At 37.8% G+C, this 16405-nt stretch overlaps 1 protein-coding gene and 1 long non-coding RNA gene across 5 annotated transcripts in view; both read left to right on the forward strand.

Moving 5' to 3' along the window:
- The window catches only part of TTC27 (tetratricopeptide repeat domain 27), a 312437-nt gene extending 306728 nt beyond the window's left edge, over nucleotides 1-5709 (forward strand). For all 4 annotated transcript variants that reach the window (XM_077135030.1, XM_077135029.1, XM_077135028.1 and 1 more), the window contains one exon: nucleotides 5469-5709. In XM_077135030.1, coding sequence (XP_076991145.1) covers nucleotides 5469-5591 — 123 coding nt within the window. In that variant the 3' untranslated portion in view covers nucleotides 5592-5709. The remainder of the gene's footprint in view (nucleotides 1-5468) is intronic.
- Nucleotides 5710-7786: 2077 nt separating this feature from the next.
- On the forward strand, nucleotides 7787-12292 carry LOC143661774 (uncharacterized). Its single transcript, XR_013164821.1, has 3 exons — nucleotides 7787-8204; nucleotides 9417-9537; nucleotides 12211-12292. It is a non-coding gene; the product is annotated as an uncharacterized LOC143661774 (long non-coding RNA).
- The last annotated feature ends 4113 nt before the right edge of the window (nucleotides 12293-16405 follow it).

Genomic DNA, 16405 nt, shown 5'->3' on the forward strand with positions numbered 1-16405 from the left:
TGCGTAGGGCTCTTAACTCTTCTTTTAAATCACGGGTAATTTTAAGCCTACGTTATATTTTAGATAGTAGCCCCCTAGGTGGTTGGATGTGCTGGTGAGATGTTACTGGACCGATGGCTAAACCACCCTAAACTCAGGTAACTTAGGGGTCATAGAAATAGTGGTTTATAGGCTCATACCTCATGATTTTTAAAAATTAAATTAAAATCATGCACTACCGATTTATTATCACTTTTCCCAAAGTGTAGCATACATACCACTGTTGGCACTTGGGTAAACTTTCTGATTTTAACCTATATTTTATTGCATATTACAAAAAGAATAGCTGGCACATCAAACCTACGGTTTCATGGATGTTATATATTCTCCATTTATGGTAATGATGTAATGTTTCCTTTAAAATACTTTTATTTAAAAAGTAAAAAAATTTGATCCAGAGAAAAATATTAAATAGTTGGTATATATTTGACAAAAAAAAAATGTTAAGGTAGATAGGTGACTCAGGTTTGACAATTAAAATAAACCATCAGTTCCCAAATACCAGCCTGTGGACCAAAGCTGTGATAGGGATGCCCAAGAATCATGCAGGAAAGGTTTCTGAAGACTGACTTCCTGGGCTCTAACCTTAACGGATACAGAGCCATAGCTGAGATGGAGCCTGGGAAATCTGTATTAAGTCACCCAAGTAATTCTAATGTGCAGCTAGATTTGGATTAATCCTCTGGAAGCAAAATATAAAGGAATTTAACTTCTGGCGCAACTTAGTACTTTCCTTCCTAGTCTTTACTTGCCTTCGCTATTTAATCTTGGATGGCAAACTAATTTTGACTCACTTCTGAGAGCAAGTATGTGGCATGTGGAGACCATTTCTGGACATGTGTATAAACTTTTCCAGATTGTTCCTTTTTATTAATTAGTTGATTTTTTCAGATCCAGATGTCATTTTTGCCTCCTTAGATAATTAACTCACTTTATTATCCTTACTTAGCTGTATGCCAGAACCAGGTTCTACAATCTACCCTGATCTCTGTTTCCTCCCCAGTCTGCCAGCACAACTTCAGATTTATGTGTCTCTCGGCATATTTCCCTCAAAGAAAGTCAAAGCATCCAGCTTTTCCTGTGACTCTCCTTCCAAAATTGATAGTAAAGTTTCCTAGCTTTGTTTAGCCCACAAACCTGTTGGTACATGACTATTTTTTTCCTTCAGGATATACCCGTCCAGATCTTGTGGTAATTATAGTATCAGCCACAGCTATCACCTCCTTGGAAATGCTCCTTTTTGCTAGAGGTGCTACAAATTTTCCTTTTTTATTTTTTTTTATTTTAAAACTTGATTCACATAACAAAACCCTTTCTAACACACATTGTTCTTAAAGGAAGAAAATAATTGTTCCTGAGCGTTTCAATCAATTTATATATAACAGAACTAGTTTTAAACCATTTTCTTGTCACTCAGTGTTCTAGTTTGCTAGCTGTCACCCTGCAATATACCAGAGACGGAATGGCTTTTAAAAAGGGGAATTTAATAAGTCGCTAGTTTACAATTCTAAGGTTGAGAAAATGTTCCAATTAAAGCAAGTCTATAAAAATGTCCAAATTAAGGCACCAACAAGAGGTTACCTTCACTCAAGAAAGACGGATGAAGTTGAGGGTTTCTCTCTCCACTGGGAAGGAACATGGCGACGTCTTCTAGCTTCATCTCCAGGCCTCTTGCTTCCTGAAGCTCCTCCTTCATCTCCATAGGTGGCTGGCTGGTGGGCTCTGTAGTTCTCGTGTCTCTCCTGCTCTCTTCATTCTCAAGCTCTCTCCAAAATGCTTCATCTTTTAAAGGATTCCAGTAAAGTAATCAAGACTCACATGAAATGGGTGGAATCACATCCCCCATTATTCAAAAGTTAATAGCTGCCATGTTTCTTGAGGATGATTGTATAGTGATATGGCTTTCACGGTGTGGCTGTGTGATGGTGAGAGCCTTGTGTCTGATGCTCCTTTTGTTTACCTCATGGATGAATGAGTAAGGCATGTGCATTAAAAGTAAATGGATAGTGGGGGGGATAAATGTTGGAGTAGATTTGGTGGATTGAGATGCTGGTGGTCAATGGTGGGGGGTATGGTGTGTCTGAATTTTTTTTCTGTTTTCTTCTCCTGGATTGGTGCAGGTGTTCTGAGGGGTGATCGTGATGATGAGTGTGCAGCTATGTGATGATATTGTGAGTTGTTGATTGTGTGTCAGGAGTGGAATGGTCATATGGTGGGAATGTTTGTGTTATGTCGAACTAAAAGGAAAAGTTAATAGCCGTAATTGGGCAAGCTGAATCTCTGTGGAGGTAATCTAATCAAGTTTCCAATATACAGTGCTGAGTAGGGCTTAAGAGAAATGGTTGCTCCCACAAATTGAATTAGGATTAGGGCGTGACTTTTCTGGGGTCCACAGATCCTTTCAAAACAGCACATTCAGCAATGCTAATTCATATGATTCCTTGGGTTACTGTGGTTTTTTATTTTTCCTCTTTTCCTTTTGTCTTTTTGACATTATTTTGGCAAACATTATTAAGGATTTATTGTGTATCTGTGTTAGAGGGGCAATTTGAGGCTTGGTAGTTAATTTATTTTTGTATAAAATTTATTTAATCAGATGAGGAATTAAAATACAAAATAAGTATTATTTTTAGGGACTTGGATTGAGATTTGAACATGTCTTTTTGGGGGAGCATGATACGGTTCCCACCAAGAGCAAGTATGTATATACACATACATATGCAAATATGTACATTCACATATACAAAAGTTTCACAAAGGACAGTCTGATCAATTTTCTATTCTTTTCTCTTCTGTTGCTTTTTTCTAGTTAATGCTTGTTGCAGCTCAGTAAACTAATTTCCCAGCCCAATAATTTTTAAATACGTTCTTAAAATAATCTATAAATCCTGCACTTGTTTGGGAAATTTAGGCATGTTTCTCAAATTCAAATGCACTAGTTAAATTTAGCTTTCAAACTAGTGATATTATTTGGTAATATCACTAAGAGAAAATATTTCATATATCCAAATCTTGAAAGTCATAGAAAACTTTACTTAATGTACACAAAGTAAAAAGAACTTTATAATGTTTCTATGTCTTGTTTTTAGTAATGTTATAAAAATAAGGTGAAATTATTATTTTATTAAGGCAGTTCAATTTCCACCAATTTAACTGGCTAATGCATAACGTACTGTCTTATTGTCTGTATTGTAAATGTTAATAACACTTTTCAAATAAGTTTGAAAACGTATGTTTTTTCTGTGTGCTTTATGTTCTGTTTCCTTTTGCCTTCTTTTCAAAGTGCCTTTCTTCCCTATTCTCTGTACAAAGCTTTTTCTTATAACTTATTACCATTATATGCATCTATACTTGCATGACTTATGTAGCCTTGTCTGTGCAGGTGCTGTGCATCCTTCCATATTGTGTAGATATCCAGATGTTGAAAATGAGACCTCAGACCATCATCTGTATTTAGATTTTGATCTCATTAGATCACCACTGGATCCTCCAAAAATAAAAAAATCATATCCTAATATTTATTTTGAAGTGCCTTTTTTCATATAAAATGTGGAAGTCTTTGATTTCATAGTGGATCATAGGACTTTTCCTCTTTAATTGCATTCCAAAATAACGTACTTTTAGAACACTTTAAAAAGTAAAAATGAATTAAGATAGTATGTAAATAGCTTGCAGTAGGCTTGGTTTGCACGAATCTCTGCTCTTTTCTTGCCATGCTAGGGCCTTCATGGAGATAAGCTGGAACCTAAAGATTTACCTAACAAGTCATGTAGTCAGAGTGGCTCCTTGGCCCTTGTCATTGTGCAGGTGTGTGGCTGTATTAGTTAGGGTTCTCTAGAGAAACAGAATCAATAGGGAACACTTGCAAATATAAAATTTATGAAAGTGTCTCACGTGACCGTAGGAATGCAGAGTCCAAAATCCACAGGGCAGGCTGCGAAGCCGACGACTCCAATGGATGGCCTGGATGAACTCCACAGGAGAGGCTCACCAGCCAAAGCAGGAATGGAACCTGTCTCCTCTGAGTCCTCCTTAAAAGGCTTCCCATGATTGGATTTAGCATCACTAATTGCAGAAGACACTCCCCTTTGACTGATTACAAATGGAATCAGCTGTGGATGTAGCTGACGTGATCATGACCTAATCCTATGAAATGTCCTCATTGCAACAGACAGGCCAGCGCTTGCCCAATCAGATGAACAGGTACCACAACTTGGCCAAGTTGACACCTGTCCCTAACCATGACAGTGGCAAAGAGCATCATAAGGCTTGTTGGTTCATGGGGGTGCTAAGCCTGGTGCCCGACCTCTTTTGGAACACTCGGCCAGAATTTTTATCCCGTTTTTCCTTTCTAAGCCTCAGTGTTTCTCTGCCTCCTCTTTACTTTATAAGGTAGGGATACAGATTCATTATGATTCTCAAACACTGTAATTCTTCATTTTTAAAGACTGCTTTGTTGGTCAGTTCTTTTCCTAAAAGATGTTTTCTATACTAATCACATTGCAGAAGTCCTTATGTTGTTCTAGTGTGAAATGCTGTATAAGATGTAACTGCAAAGTAAGGTGACACGATTTTACTAAACATTTTTGAAGTTTTATACGCGAGTGAATGCTCTTTGCTCTAAGAAATAATCACTATGTGAAACTCTAAGCTTAACCCAGTAATGTTATCATCATTGGTAGTGATATTTTAATGGTAAATTTGACTTTTGTAAATAAATCATCTAGTTAAGTCTGATGAAAGAGCTATATAGTAAGCTTAGTAACGCAGTTTCTGATTGATGGTATACACAAACACGAAATGTGATCATAAAATCCTGAGGCAGATTTTCTTGGGTGTCTATACTGGCTCATCAGGCAGTTCGTAGAGAGGCATTCCAAAATGTTTTTGGCTATGGTAGTATTGTTGAAGTATATTGCAGTAAGCCTCCCAAGGCTTATTTTATGTTGTTGAGGGTTTTTTTTTTTTGGCTTTTACCAGATCTTGATAATCTTTGGCCTCAGAGGCCAAAGCCAAAATTATTGTTAAAATAATTAGCATAAAGGGTGTGATTTACATGAACTTGAATAGAAAATATATTTGTTTACTTGTATATAAAACAAATAAATTTGCTTTGTTTGGATGGATAATGTTCCTTAATATAAAAACCCACCTATAACTTTGATATGAGTAACCAATAGTGAAAGCAACCACTTGGAAGAGCAGAGCTCATTTGAATTTACAAGTTCAGGCAGACATGCCATTTAATTCGTTGTTTAGTTGTTAAGACTTGACCGTTTCCAGGATGTGAACTGAAGAAGCAATACCACTGCTGCTATAATGCTGTGGTCTTATTATCAAAGGTCATTTTAATTCTACAGTTGGTATTTCTTTTATTTTAAAAAGGCTCTAGCGCTTGTTCTGATAGTTCTTTGCTGTTTATGTTGCAGCAACATTTTACAGATGTGGCAAGTGGAGAAATTTCCAGGGAGCTAGCTGATGAAATGGCAGCGATGGATGCCGTAGTGAAAGAGCTCCAAGACCTCAGCAACCAGTTTCGAAACCAGTATTGACCATGCTTGCAACACTTCCTTGGAAAGGTGCTTTCACCTTCTGTTACTTCTCTTATACCTATGTATCTGAAACACAAAATATTCAGTTTTTAAAATAAATTTCTGTTTTTATGGCTAACAGTCTGATTTTTGTACCTTTCTCAAATGTTTTGAACTATCTGAAGGACACTAAATTAAAAGTTCCCCATTTCTTTAGGTCTAGCTACAGTTAAATTCAGTATTCATATTATTTCAAGGTATTTCAAGCACAAAGAGCAAATAAATAATAGTTTGCTTTTTAGCATAGGCTTATTCTCTCTCAGCCTAATATGAATTAGATCATTCTTTGGAAGCATTTAGTTCAAAGTGGGGAAAATCACATATTACAACTTTGTGTAATCATTAGATGGGCTGCTTTATTGTCCAAATGTGATAAAAGATTTGGTGATGATGAAAACCTTTACGTTTCTTGGAACTTTGTGTTTCAATGAGGAAGATACAGGCTTAGCTAAATTGAAAATGTGGGTATGGTTTAACTTCTAAATCAAGAAAATGTAAGAAAAAAAAATGACATTACTCAAGTTTTGATTCCACACTAAGTGACTAGTTAACCAGGCCAGGCCTCCTCGTTGTGTGTACTGCCAGCCATAAAGATGATATTTAATCAGAATATTATGTGTGAAAACAACTATAAATCATGCCATGTTGCAAATTGCCAAAGTAAAATGCTTTCTTAGTAATGTCTTTGGAAACAAATATTAGAGGCAGCAGCTGAGCTTCATAATCTGAGTACAAAAGTCAGAGTAAGGAATTCTAATTCCTGGCTGTGCTCCTGAATTTTGACTCCCATACAAACTCATTTGACCCTTGTTTTTATTCATGTTCTTATTTATAAAATGTGAAATTACTCTTAGCTTTTTTGTGAATTTCAACTGCCTTTTAATTTTAAAAATAGATCATCCATGCATACAAAGTATTCAGAACATTAAAAAAGTCTTTTAAAAAATTCCTTCACCAATAAGTTTATCCTAACCAGTGCTAAATGCTTTGTCTACTTAACCATCTGCTTCTCTTTTCTGATATCATATTAGCCTAAAGGAATGTCGATACCTATGAGAAAAATCAATAAAATGAGGCAGTGTTATGATTAGCATTAAGTGCGTACGTTACATCTTTTTTGGAAGCTTTTGTGGGGGTGGGTAGGTAAATGATGGAAGAAAGGGTGGGTGGGTGGGTGGGTGGATGGATGGATGGAGCAAGGTTTTAAGATCAGCTCTTTATCAATAGCAAGTTATAACGCCCAGTAGAGAATGGATAGAAAATAAATACTGAAATGAACAATGATTTCAGTATTTAAGTGAAAGTCTAAAGAAGAGTTTCAAGGTTTTTAGAAGTTTTTAGTTCTGTTGCTTTCCTTTGGGTGTACAATACAGTATTGGTGACTATGAACATTTACAAACCAAGTCCGCAAAGGGTCGTCCGCTCCAGTTCTGCTCTAGAGTGCTGTGCTGAAGCCAAGTTTGCAGGATGCCGCCCTATCCCCTCTTTTGTTTTGGAATGATCTTACCAAAAAGAGAGCTATCATATGTCTTCTTCTTTAGGTATAGACCTATTAATTACATTTAGTAATCTTTCTTATATGAATGTTTAATATAATTGAAGAAATGTAAGGGGAAATACTTTGGTAAAGTAAAAAAAAAAAGCTTTAGGCTTTCTAATGAAAACCTCAGCACGTCAGGGATGTAGTTTCTTCATCTGTGAAGTGGGTATAGTAATAATAGTACCTTCCATCAGGTTAATATTTCTTAGAGCACTTTCACCCACCCAGCTTCAGAATCAATAGCACAGTATCTGTGAAAACAGCTATAGTTCATCTATTACAGCTTCTTTTGTACTTTGTATTGATATATTATGGTTAAATACTTGCTATTTCCAAATACCTTATCTATTGTAAGTTTCATTTTCCTGTATAAATACTTTTGTTTTCCGAACTGCTTTTTTGCTTCATCAATTAGATAAAAGAGAGTGTGAATAGTAATGAAACTAGCTACAGGCTATTGAGTTCTCATTGTGTGTTGTGCATTGTACCCAGCATCATCTTAAACCCTCAAAAGAACCCTGCTAGGAAGGTTTGTGATATCATCAGGAAACTGAGGGTCACAATACCCAAGGAAAAGAACTAGCCACATGCACAAGGTTGCTAAAGCCTGCATGCATGCTTTCTCCTTGCTAGGTTGGGGCTAGAAGAGCCTTGAGTGGTCTACTGATTTCAGTCTTCTCTTTCTAACAGTGGAATACCAGGACATTTTGCCTGTCATCACTTATAAAGTTCCCCAAGGAGAGAAATTCTGCGAGGTTTAGGTTAATAGCCTGTGGTCCAGAAAGGTTATTCAGTCTTTTTTATAAATGTAAATCCTAGTCAGTCTTTTTCCAGAGAGGCAGCCTAAGTAAATAGGAACCCCAACTTCATAGAAATGAGAAGAAAAAACAAAACAAAACAATAAGGAATCCCTGCTCTACACCCAAACTGAAACTCAGGAGGCCTAGAGAGTTGATCCTGCATGTGAGAAGCAGGAAACGGGGTGAAGTTGAGGACTGACCTTACCTCAAAAGGCACCTCAATGCAGTAAAGGAGTGAGTACTCAAAACCTCAAAAGCATTGACTTATTTGTGCACTAGGATTAGTCTCTTTATGATGTAATTGTTTCTGTTGGACATGCTTTTAGTTTGGTATTCATAAGCAGAAATGGAAGAAGAAACACTATCAAATATATGTAGTAAATTCACCCACTTTCCTGAATTACTTCAGAGATTATGACATAAGAAAAGGTTTGACTACTTTGGGCTATTTGTGACCATTTATCCAAATGGATAAATGGGTTACGGTAAATCCGAGTTAAAACTGTAAGTGAGTCTGATGAAAAGTATTCTTTTTTCCCCCATTTTCCTCTTTATAACAGCCAAATCAATCTAAATCACTGTTTAGATAAGGCAACTCTACTTTATAGGCCGAGACTGAGGATTAAAACCTGCAAGTGGACACAACACACTTTCTTTCTGCATGTTTATTCTCAACACTCCCTATAGTGAATGGCAAAGGGCCTTTATTCAGATGTTGAGAACTGTGCCATGGTAATACAAATGGATTTTTCACGACATGCAGAAGTGCTTATAAATAGATAGGTTTCAATCAACAAGTAGCTTATTCAGGCATGTGCTCAAATATAGTAGCTGCATTCATTAGACAAACATTTCACACTAATCCCAAGACTATACTAATAAAAGAGTAATCCCTTATGGGCTGAAGGTAATACTGGTTGCTTTTAACTATGAGAGTCTCAAAGCCTAATAATAATTGTAGCTGCATTTGGTTTTCAACAAGTGAACTTAAAAGCTGAGCTTATCTTGCAATTTTTTTCTTTTCTAATTTTTTTTTTTAATTGCAATAGCTTAATGGACAAAGAAATACTTTTTACTTTGGATGTGTGGCTTATAGCAAGCCAATTCCGAAATCAATTGGGTGTGCATTTGTGTGTGTATGTGTGTTTTCTCATTGCTTTATGACAAAGCACCTTCTCTTTCACACTGGTTAACACAAATATTTGCAGATTTTGCTTTTTCTTATTAAGTTACTTTTAAATTTTGAGAATATTTGCAAACCCTTAGGATAGTGGTTTGACTTTCTGTGGACCTTTCCTTCCATGGGCTTGATTTTTTTCACCAAGCTCTTTATTCCCACATTATTCAGAGCTAGCTGTAATTCGCTCAGCAAAATACCCGAAAATTTCCCTTGCCAGTGATGTCGGCCCTCCCTTCCTCTTTATTATTCTGACTTATAAATTACAGTGACCTGTGAGTCAACCACACCATCTCTTGGCCCTGCCCCAACATTGTGATCTATGAAAAGGGAGTCCTTCCAAGGACTAAGAAGCGGAAAACTGATATTATTAAAGCAGTCTTCTGCACGGTAAGTATCAGCCAGTTTGGAGTCTTTTGTGGTGTTATTGCCAGAAAGGGTTGGGGGCGGGGTGGTTTGCGCATAAATCATGTTTATGTTGAGGAGCTAACCTGAGCACTGCTAACTTTTTCCAGACTGAGAGTTCAAATGAGCATCAGATCTATAGGCACATAGAGATGGCTATAGAGTGCTGCTCACAGACTGGGAAGTGCTTCTGAAGACTTTCTGTGGGATCTGGAAGTCTGTTCACCTCTCTGGGCTTCAGTTTCCTTATCCTATGTAACCTGTCAGTGATCCATATTGCACAGGGTTGTTATAAAGATCAAATGAGAAGATGCATGTAGATGTAAATAAAAAGTTTAGTAGATTACAATTGAAGATGAGTGTCTTGCACTGTACGACCTTTTCTGTCCCCCAGTCGGGAGCCTAATGTCAGTCAGAGCTGCTGGAGTGTTGCAAGTCTCAGCATTTTCACTCTCTAGCAACCTCTTCCCATTTCTGGGCTACAAACGGGGATCAGACAAGAGATAAAGGAAATAAGTGTGACCAGATTTTATGAAGTGAAGGAAAAAGAGAACCTATCATCCCGATTTCTCACACTGGTACTGATGATAGGAAGGAATGGAGAGAAAAATGATAAGATGAGGAATTGACTGAGTAGGATGAACACAGTGGCTTCAGCACTTCCTGGACGTGATCACACCTGAGCTGCTGAACCTCTGGGCTTCAACTTCTTTAGCTATGCAATACAAATACCCACCCTCACATCAGACAGAATGGCTGTGGGATCAAATGAGATGACACATGCAAAGTATTTTGTGAGCAACTGCACAATCAGCTCTTGTGATGAAGTGAAAGGACATTGTGGATGGCTACGCAGGTCCCAGGAGCTGGTGGAGCCCCTGGGTGGGTGCACCCAGCAAACAATTTGGTTCCAGTTTCCTTAATCCCCACGGGAGTCTTAGCCCTGTGATTTGGGAAACAACGCTACAGAATTTCTTTCATTCTTCCTTGTGCCCCTTATCACTACTCACTGAAATCAGCTTGGCCTATCGGATGTCTGGTGCCAAGGTCAATGAAAGCAACCTTGGTATTTTAACAGCCGTCTGACCAAAAGACCTGCTTATGCCCTTCCAGTTCTTTTTCACAAGAAATTTGTGACAGCAACAGAACGAGCGTGTGCTTCATATACAATGTTGACTCCCCTGAGCGTAATCAGAAGAACATAAGGTTATTTTTTTCTGAACAGGTATGCCCTGATTGATGTCCACCCTCTCCCCTTTAAAAAACTTACATTCCCCTGCTCATTGTCAAAAAATTTGAAAACACAAATAAGAAGAAAAAAATTAAAACCACCCATATCTCACCGTAGAAGATAACCATATTAACATGTTTAGGGATATCCTTTGAGACTGCTTCTTATATAAACAAATATGCATACATCTGAGAGAAAGATTAGTATGTTTGTTTGTTTTTACCAAATTAAACTTTTGAAATAAAATACATGAAAACAGGCCTGCCTTTAACAATTGCAGGGCTCAGAGAAAAAGTACAAATGGAAGCTCCTGTGCCATTTATCTAAATATTTAAAAGTGATAAATCAAGCTAAGAAACTGTTTAATTGTTTTATACTTTTGTCTTGACAAGTATTCCTTTATAATGACCTGAAAGGCCATTTTTAATTCCAGACCAGAATAGGGTAGTACACAGAGAACCAGCCACCCCTCAGCTCCATCCATTCTGCAGGGGCCTCATCTGCCTGGCTGCTTGGCTGCACAGCTAAGAGCCGTCCACATATTCACATTGCTAGGCCTCCAGCCTGGCAGTGCACAGACCAGAGACCACCCCACCCGTAGGAGTGTGGACTGCGGACATGCCATCAGAAGGCGTGGATGCAGGCTTCTAAGTATTTGGGCAAGGAACTCTGCTCTACCAGGTATCTGAACATAGTCTAGAAAGTAGAGGTACTAAAGGGTATCTGGAAGAGGGACTGAGAAGGACTTTAAAGTGAAAGGCCCAGGGTAAAGGTCTCTTGCTGAATTTAAGGATAGTTTTGGTGGTTTGAAGCTGTATGTATCCCAGAAAAACATGTTCTTAAATTTAATCTATCCTGTGGGTGTAAACCCCTTGTAAGTAGGACATTTTGATGTGGTTACTTCAGTTAAGTTTGGCCCACCTCATTCAGAATGGGTCTAAATTCTATTACTAGAGTCCCTTATAAATGGAATGAGTGCAGAGATGGGGGTGGGGGTGGGGGAGGGAGAAAGAAAGCCACAGAAGCAAGAAGCTGAAAGTAACAAAACCCAGATGAGAAGGGAGAAACCAACAGACACCACCATGTGCCTTGCCATGTGGCAGAAGAGCCAAGAATCGCCAGCAGCCAGTCTTTGCGAAGAAAGCATTGCCTTGATGATGCCTTGATTTGGACATTTCTCAGCCTCAAAACTGTAAGAATAAATTCCTATGGTTTAAACCCAACCCATTTCATGGTATTTGCTGGAGCAGCGTAGGAAACTAAAACTGATGGGGAAATGGTGTGAAGGAAACCCACATTTAGGAGGAACATTTGTCCCCCATTTCCTTAGTTTTCTCCAGAAGAGAGAAAATTTCTATTGCATATACCAAAAAGATAAAGATTAGGAAGAATGCTTTAGCCTCTCTTTACTTCTCATTTACTCCAAGGGAGGAAGAGTGGCATCTGATTGATGAAAGATGGGAAAAGAAACTGGCCAAGCTCCACTCCCTCGCCCTCTCTCTGCCTGCCAGTAGCGCAACTGCATTCTCCTGCCTTGTCCATCTGGTAAGCTCATTTGAGTTGAAGCCCAGGTTTGTCCAAAAGATGGTTTCTCTCTCAGTTCTCCCTAATGGAGCTGTAATTCTGGGCCAATCTGTCCTGTTGTCCCAAACTCTTCCTTGGGTAGATCAATCCATGAGCTAGACTTCAGGGGAAGAATCAGGAGCACGATTGAGGCCACACTTCAAAATAATACAACTAGGTTGTGTGATGGTGACTCAGCAGACAGAATTCCTGCCTGCCATGCCGGAGACCCGACTTTGATTCCCGGTGTCTGCCCATGCAGTGGGGGAAAAAAGATAAGAAAAAATAATAAAACTGATATTTGGATTTGCATCTGTCTAAGTCCAGTGTCTATACCTCAATTGGCTTTGAAATCAATTCAGGCAGGAGAGGGAGGTATGACTAATTATAGCAGGATTATTGAATTCAAGCCCTAACTGTGTGCCCTGAATCCGGTGAAGTAAATTTTTAACTAAAGCTCTGAATCAGAATCACCTGAATAATTCTTTTAAACCTGAACACGTGTAGTTTTTTTAACTCCAAAGGTGATTCTGATACCTCTGTTTGAGAATTTCTGAATATTGTTGAGCTTCATAAACTGAAAATAATTTCTGTTCTGCTGTCATAAGCTGAAAATAGAGCTTTTAGATGGTAAAAATGCTTTGAATATTAAAGCTCTCTCTATAAAGCATTGTTTTTATTAGGAATCACTGTCTAGTATTGCTAATTACTATAATTATTAAATAATGTATATTTAGAGAAAAGTACAAGAAAACAAATGTCAGTTTCAGTTGCCAACAATCTGACTGACTATGCAGAGGAATAAATTTTTACAACAACCAAATATACTGGATAAAAACTTTTTTTTTTTATTATTTTTTTAAATGAATGGCTGGGTGTTGGAAAAATAGGGAAATTTCTGGAGCCGTAAAACATGAGTGCAGAGAGGTAAATGAATGTTAAAATTGGCGTGTGCCCAGAAAGCATCTACTGATTCTGGGGAGCTGAATTTGTGTATTAATGGACTAGGCATCCTGGTGTTAAGGGACAAAGCCCAGCACCCATCAAAGTGAGAGGTTGGATCAGGGATCCTCTGATTCCAAGGCCATCCTTAATGAAAAATGGAATAATTCTAACAAAAACCCACTCCACAGAGGGAGAGCTTGAGTTACTTGTCTATATTTGCCTTCGCTTAGAGCTGAGGGGAGACAAAAAGAAAAGGAAAAATATCTTCCCAGATAATTCCTGATCACAGAGCTGCCTCATATTGGAATCTATACTTCTTCTGTGGCCTAAAAAATGAGAGCCAAAAGTTCATTTTGAAATGATCACACATTAGTGTTACCTACTTGATAGAGTAATCCTCTTTTGAGGTGCTCCAGTTTGCAAACTGTAGAATGTGATATACCAGAAATGGAATGGCTTTTAAAAAGCAGAATGTATTAAGTCGCAAGTTTACAGTTCTAAAGCTGTGAAAATATCCCAATTAAAGCAAAATGTCCAATCTAAGACATCTAGGGAAAGATACCTTGATTCAAAAAGGCTGAAGACGTTCAGGGTTTCTCTCTCAACTGGAAAGGCATATGGCGAACATGGCAACATCTGCTAGCTTTCTTTCCAGACTTCTTGCTTGATGAAGCTCCCCCAGGGGCATTTTCCCCCCAGGGGCATTTTCCTTCTTCATCTCCAAAGGTCTCTGGCTGCTTGGGCTCTCCTGGCTCTTTCCAAAATGGTTCCCTCTTAAAGGGCTCCAGTGAGGAACCCCACTTTAAATGGGTAGAGACGCATCTCCATGAAACCCATCTAATCAAAAGTTACCATCCACATTTGGGTGGGTCACATCTCCAGGGATAATCAAAAAGTTCCCACCCAGCAATATTGAATGAGGATTAAAGGACATGGCTTTTCTAGGGTAGACCACAGATTCAAACCAGCACTTGAGGAATGCAGTTTAAACACAGACCTCAATGCATTACCTCCAATAAATTCTGAAGGAATACAAATTCACAATAAAATACTGGAAACACAGTAGACATGCTGCTATTATTTTATTAAAATAGAATCAGACCCGTAAAGATCATTAGTGTTGAAATTATTAGAGATTATAGAAAAGATGCAGTTTGTCTGTCATATATAATAAAATACAGTCAAATAAACTAGAAAAGTATCCAAAAAGTTTCAGAAATAGTTGAAGAAGCACTTCTGGAAATGAAAGATATAGCAAGTTTATAAAAACTCAGTAAATGGGTTAAATCAAGGCCCCTCTACCTTAACATTATTTATATTTTGGGCCAGATAATTCTTTGTTGGAGGGGGACAGCAGCCCTGTGCTTATAGGATGTTTAGCAGCATTACCAGTTAGATGTCAATAGCACCACTCTCCCAGTTGTGACTAACAAAGGTGTCTTCCATATTGTCAAATGTCCTCTGTAGGACAAAAATTGGCCTCTTTTGAGAACCACTGGGTTAAACAACAGATTAGGCAGAGATGAAAAGAGAATTAGTGGAAGGAAGGATCTGAAGCCATTGTAGCACATTTTATATCAAAAAGGGAAAAAATAAGTGAGAAGTTAGGAGACATGGAAGATCAGTTCGAGTTCTAAACTAATCAAAGTTTCAGGAGGATATTAAAAAGAGTAGAGATGAGGAATTTGAAGAGATAACAGCTGAAGATTCTTCAGAATTGATGAAAATTATCAGTTCTCAAATTCAGAATTTCATATAGATTTTTTTTAAATCAACTCAATTTACACACACACACATGCAGCATAGAGGGATTTTGAAAATGAAGTTTTAAAAGAATATTATAAAATTACCATTTATAATAGCATAAAAAATCCCAATACCTAGGAATCAGTCAAAAAGATGGCAAATACCATCATAAAAAAAACTACATAACATTGTTGAGAGAAACATTTAAAGTCCCAAATAAATAAATGATGGGAAATACTTGTGCTGGTTTGAAATGATGTATGTACCCTAGAAAAGCCATGTTTTAATCCTAATCCCATTTTGTAAAAGCAGCCGCTTCTTCTAGTCCCTATTCAATACTGTATGTTTGAAACTGTAACTAGATCATCTCCCTGGAGATGTGATTTAATCAAGAGTGGTTTTAAGATGGATTAGCTGGAGGCATGTCTCCACCCATTTGGGTGGGTCTTGATTAGTTTCTGGAGTTCTATTTTGGAGAATGAGAGCGATTCGGAGAGAGCAGAGAAGCATGACACAGCCATGAGAAGCAGAGAGTCTACCAGCCAGCGACCTCTGGAGATGAAGAAGGAAAATGCCTCCCTGGGAGCTTCATGAAACAGGAAGCCAGGAGAGAAAGCTAGCAGGTGACGCTGTGTTCACCACGTGCCCTTCCAGATGAGAGAGAAACAAACCCTGACCGTGTTCACCATGTGCCTTTCCACTTGAGAGAAACCCTGAAATTCATCAGCCTTCTTGAATCAAGGTATCTTTCTCTAGATGCCTGTGATTGAACATTTGTATAGACTTGTTTTAATTGGGACATTTTTTCGGCCTTAGAACTGTAAACTAGCAACTTATAAAGTTCTCCTTTTTAAAAGCCATTCATTCCATTTCTGATACATTGCATTCTGGCAGCTAGCAAACTAGAACAATACTAAACTTGTGAATTTGAAAATGATAAAGCAAATATATCAGTTTGCTTTATCATTCTCTCCAAAGCGATTCTAAAAATGTATATGGAAATTCAAAGGTTGAAAACAGCAGAAACAATGTTGAAGAACAAAGTTGAGGGACTTACATAGGCAGATATCAAGACATTATTTAGTTACAGTAATTAAAAGACAGTGTGATAACGGTGAAGAACAGAACAGAGAATCCAGAAATAGACCTACTCATGTGTGGACAGTTTGTTCCTGACAGCACTGACATTGTCCCACAGTGGAGAAAGAATGATCTTTTCCATTAGTGGTGCTGAACCATTTAAATCCAAATAGAAAAAAGTGAATCTTGATCCCTTATCTCACACCATACATAAAAATTAATTCCAAGTAAACTGTAGATCTAAATGTGAAACAATGTAGAAGATCACTAGGAGAATATCTTCAAGAC

This window comes from Tamandua tetradactyla, chromosome 17 (genome assembly GCF_023851605.1).
Source record: "Tamandua tetradactyla isolate mTamTet1 chromosome 17, mTamTet1.pri, whole genome shotgun sequence".
In the NCBI taxonomy this organism is placed as follows: domain Eukaryota; kingdom Metazoa; phylum Chordata; class Mammalia; order Pilosa; family Myrmecophagidae; genus Tamandua; species Tamandua tetradactyla.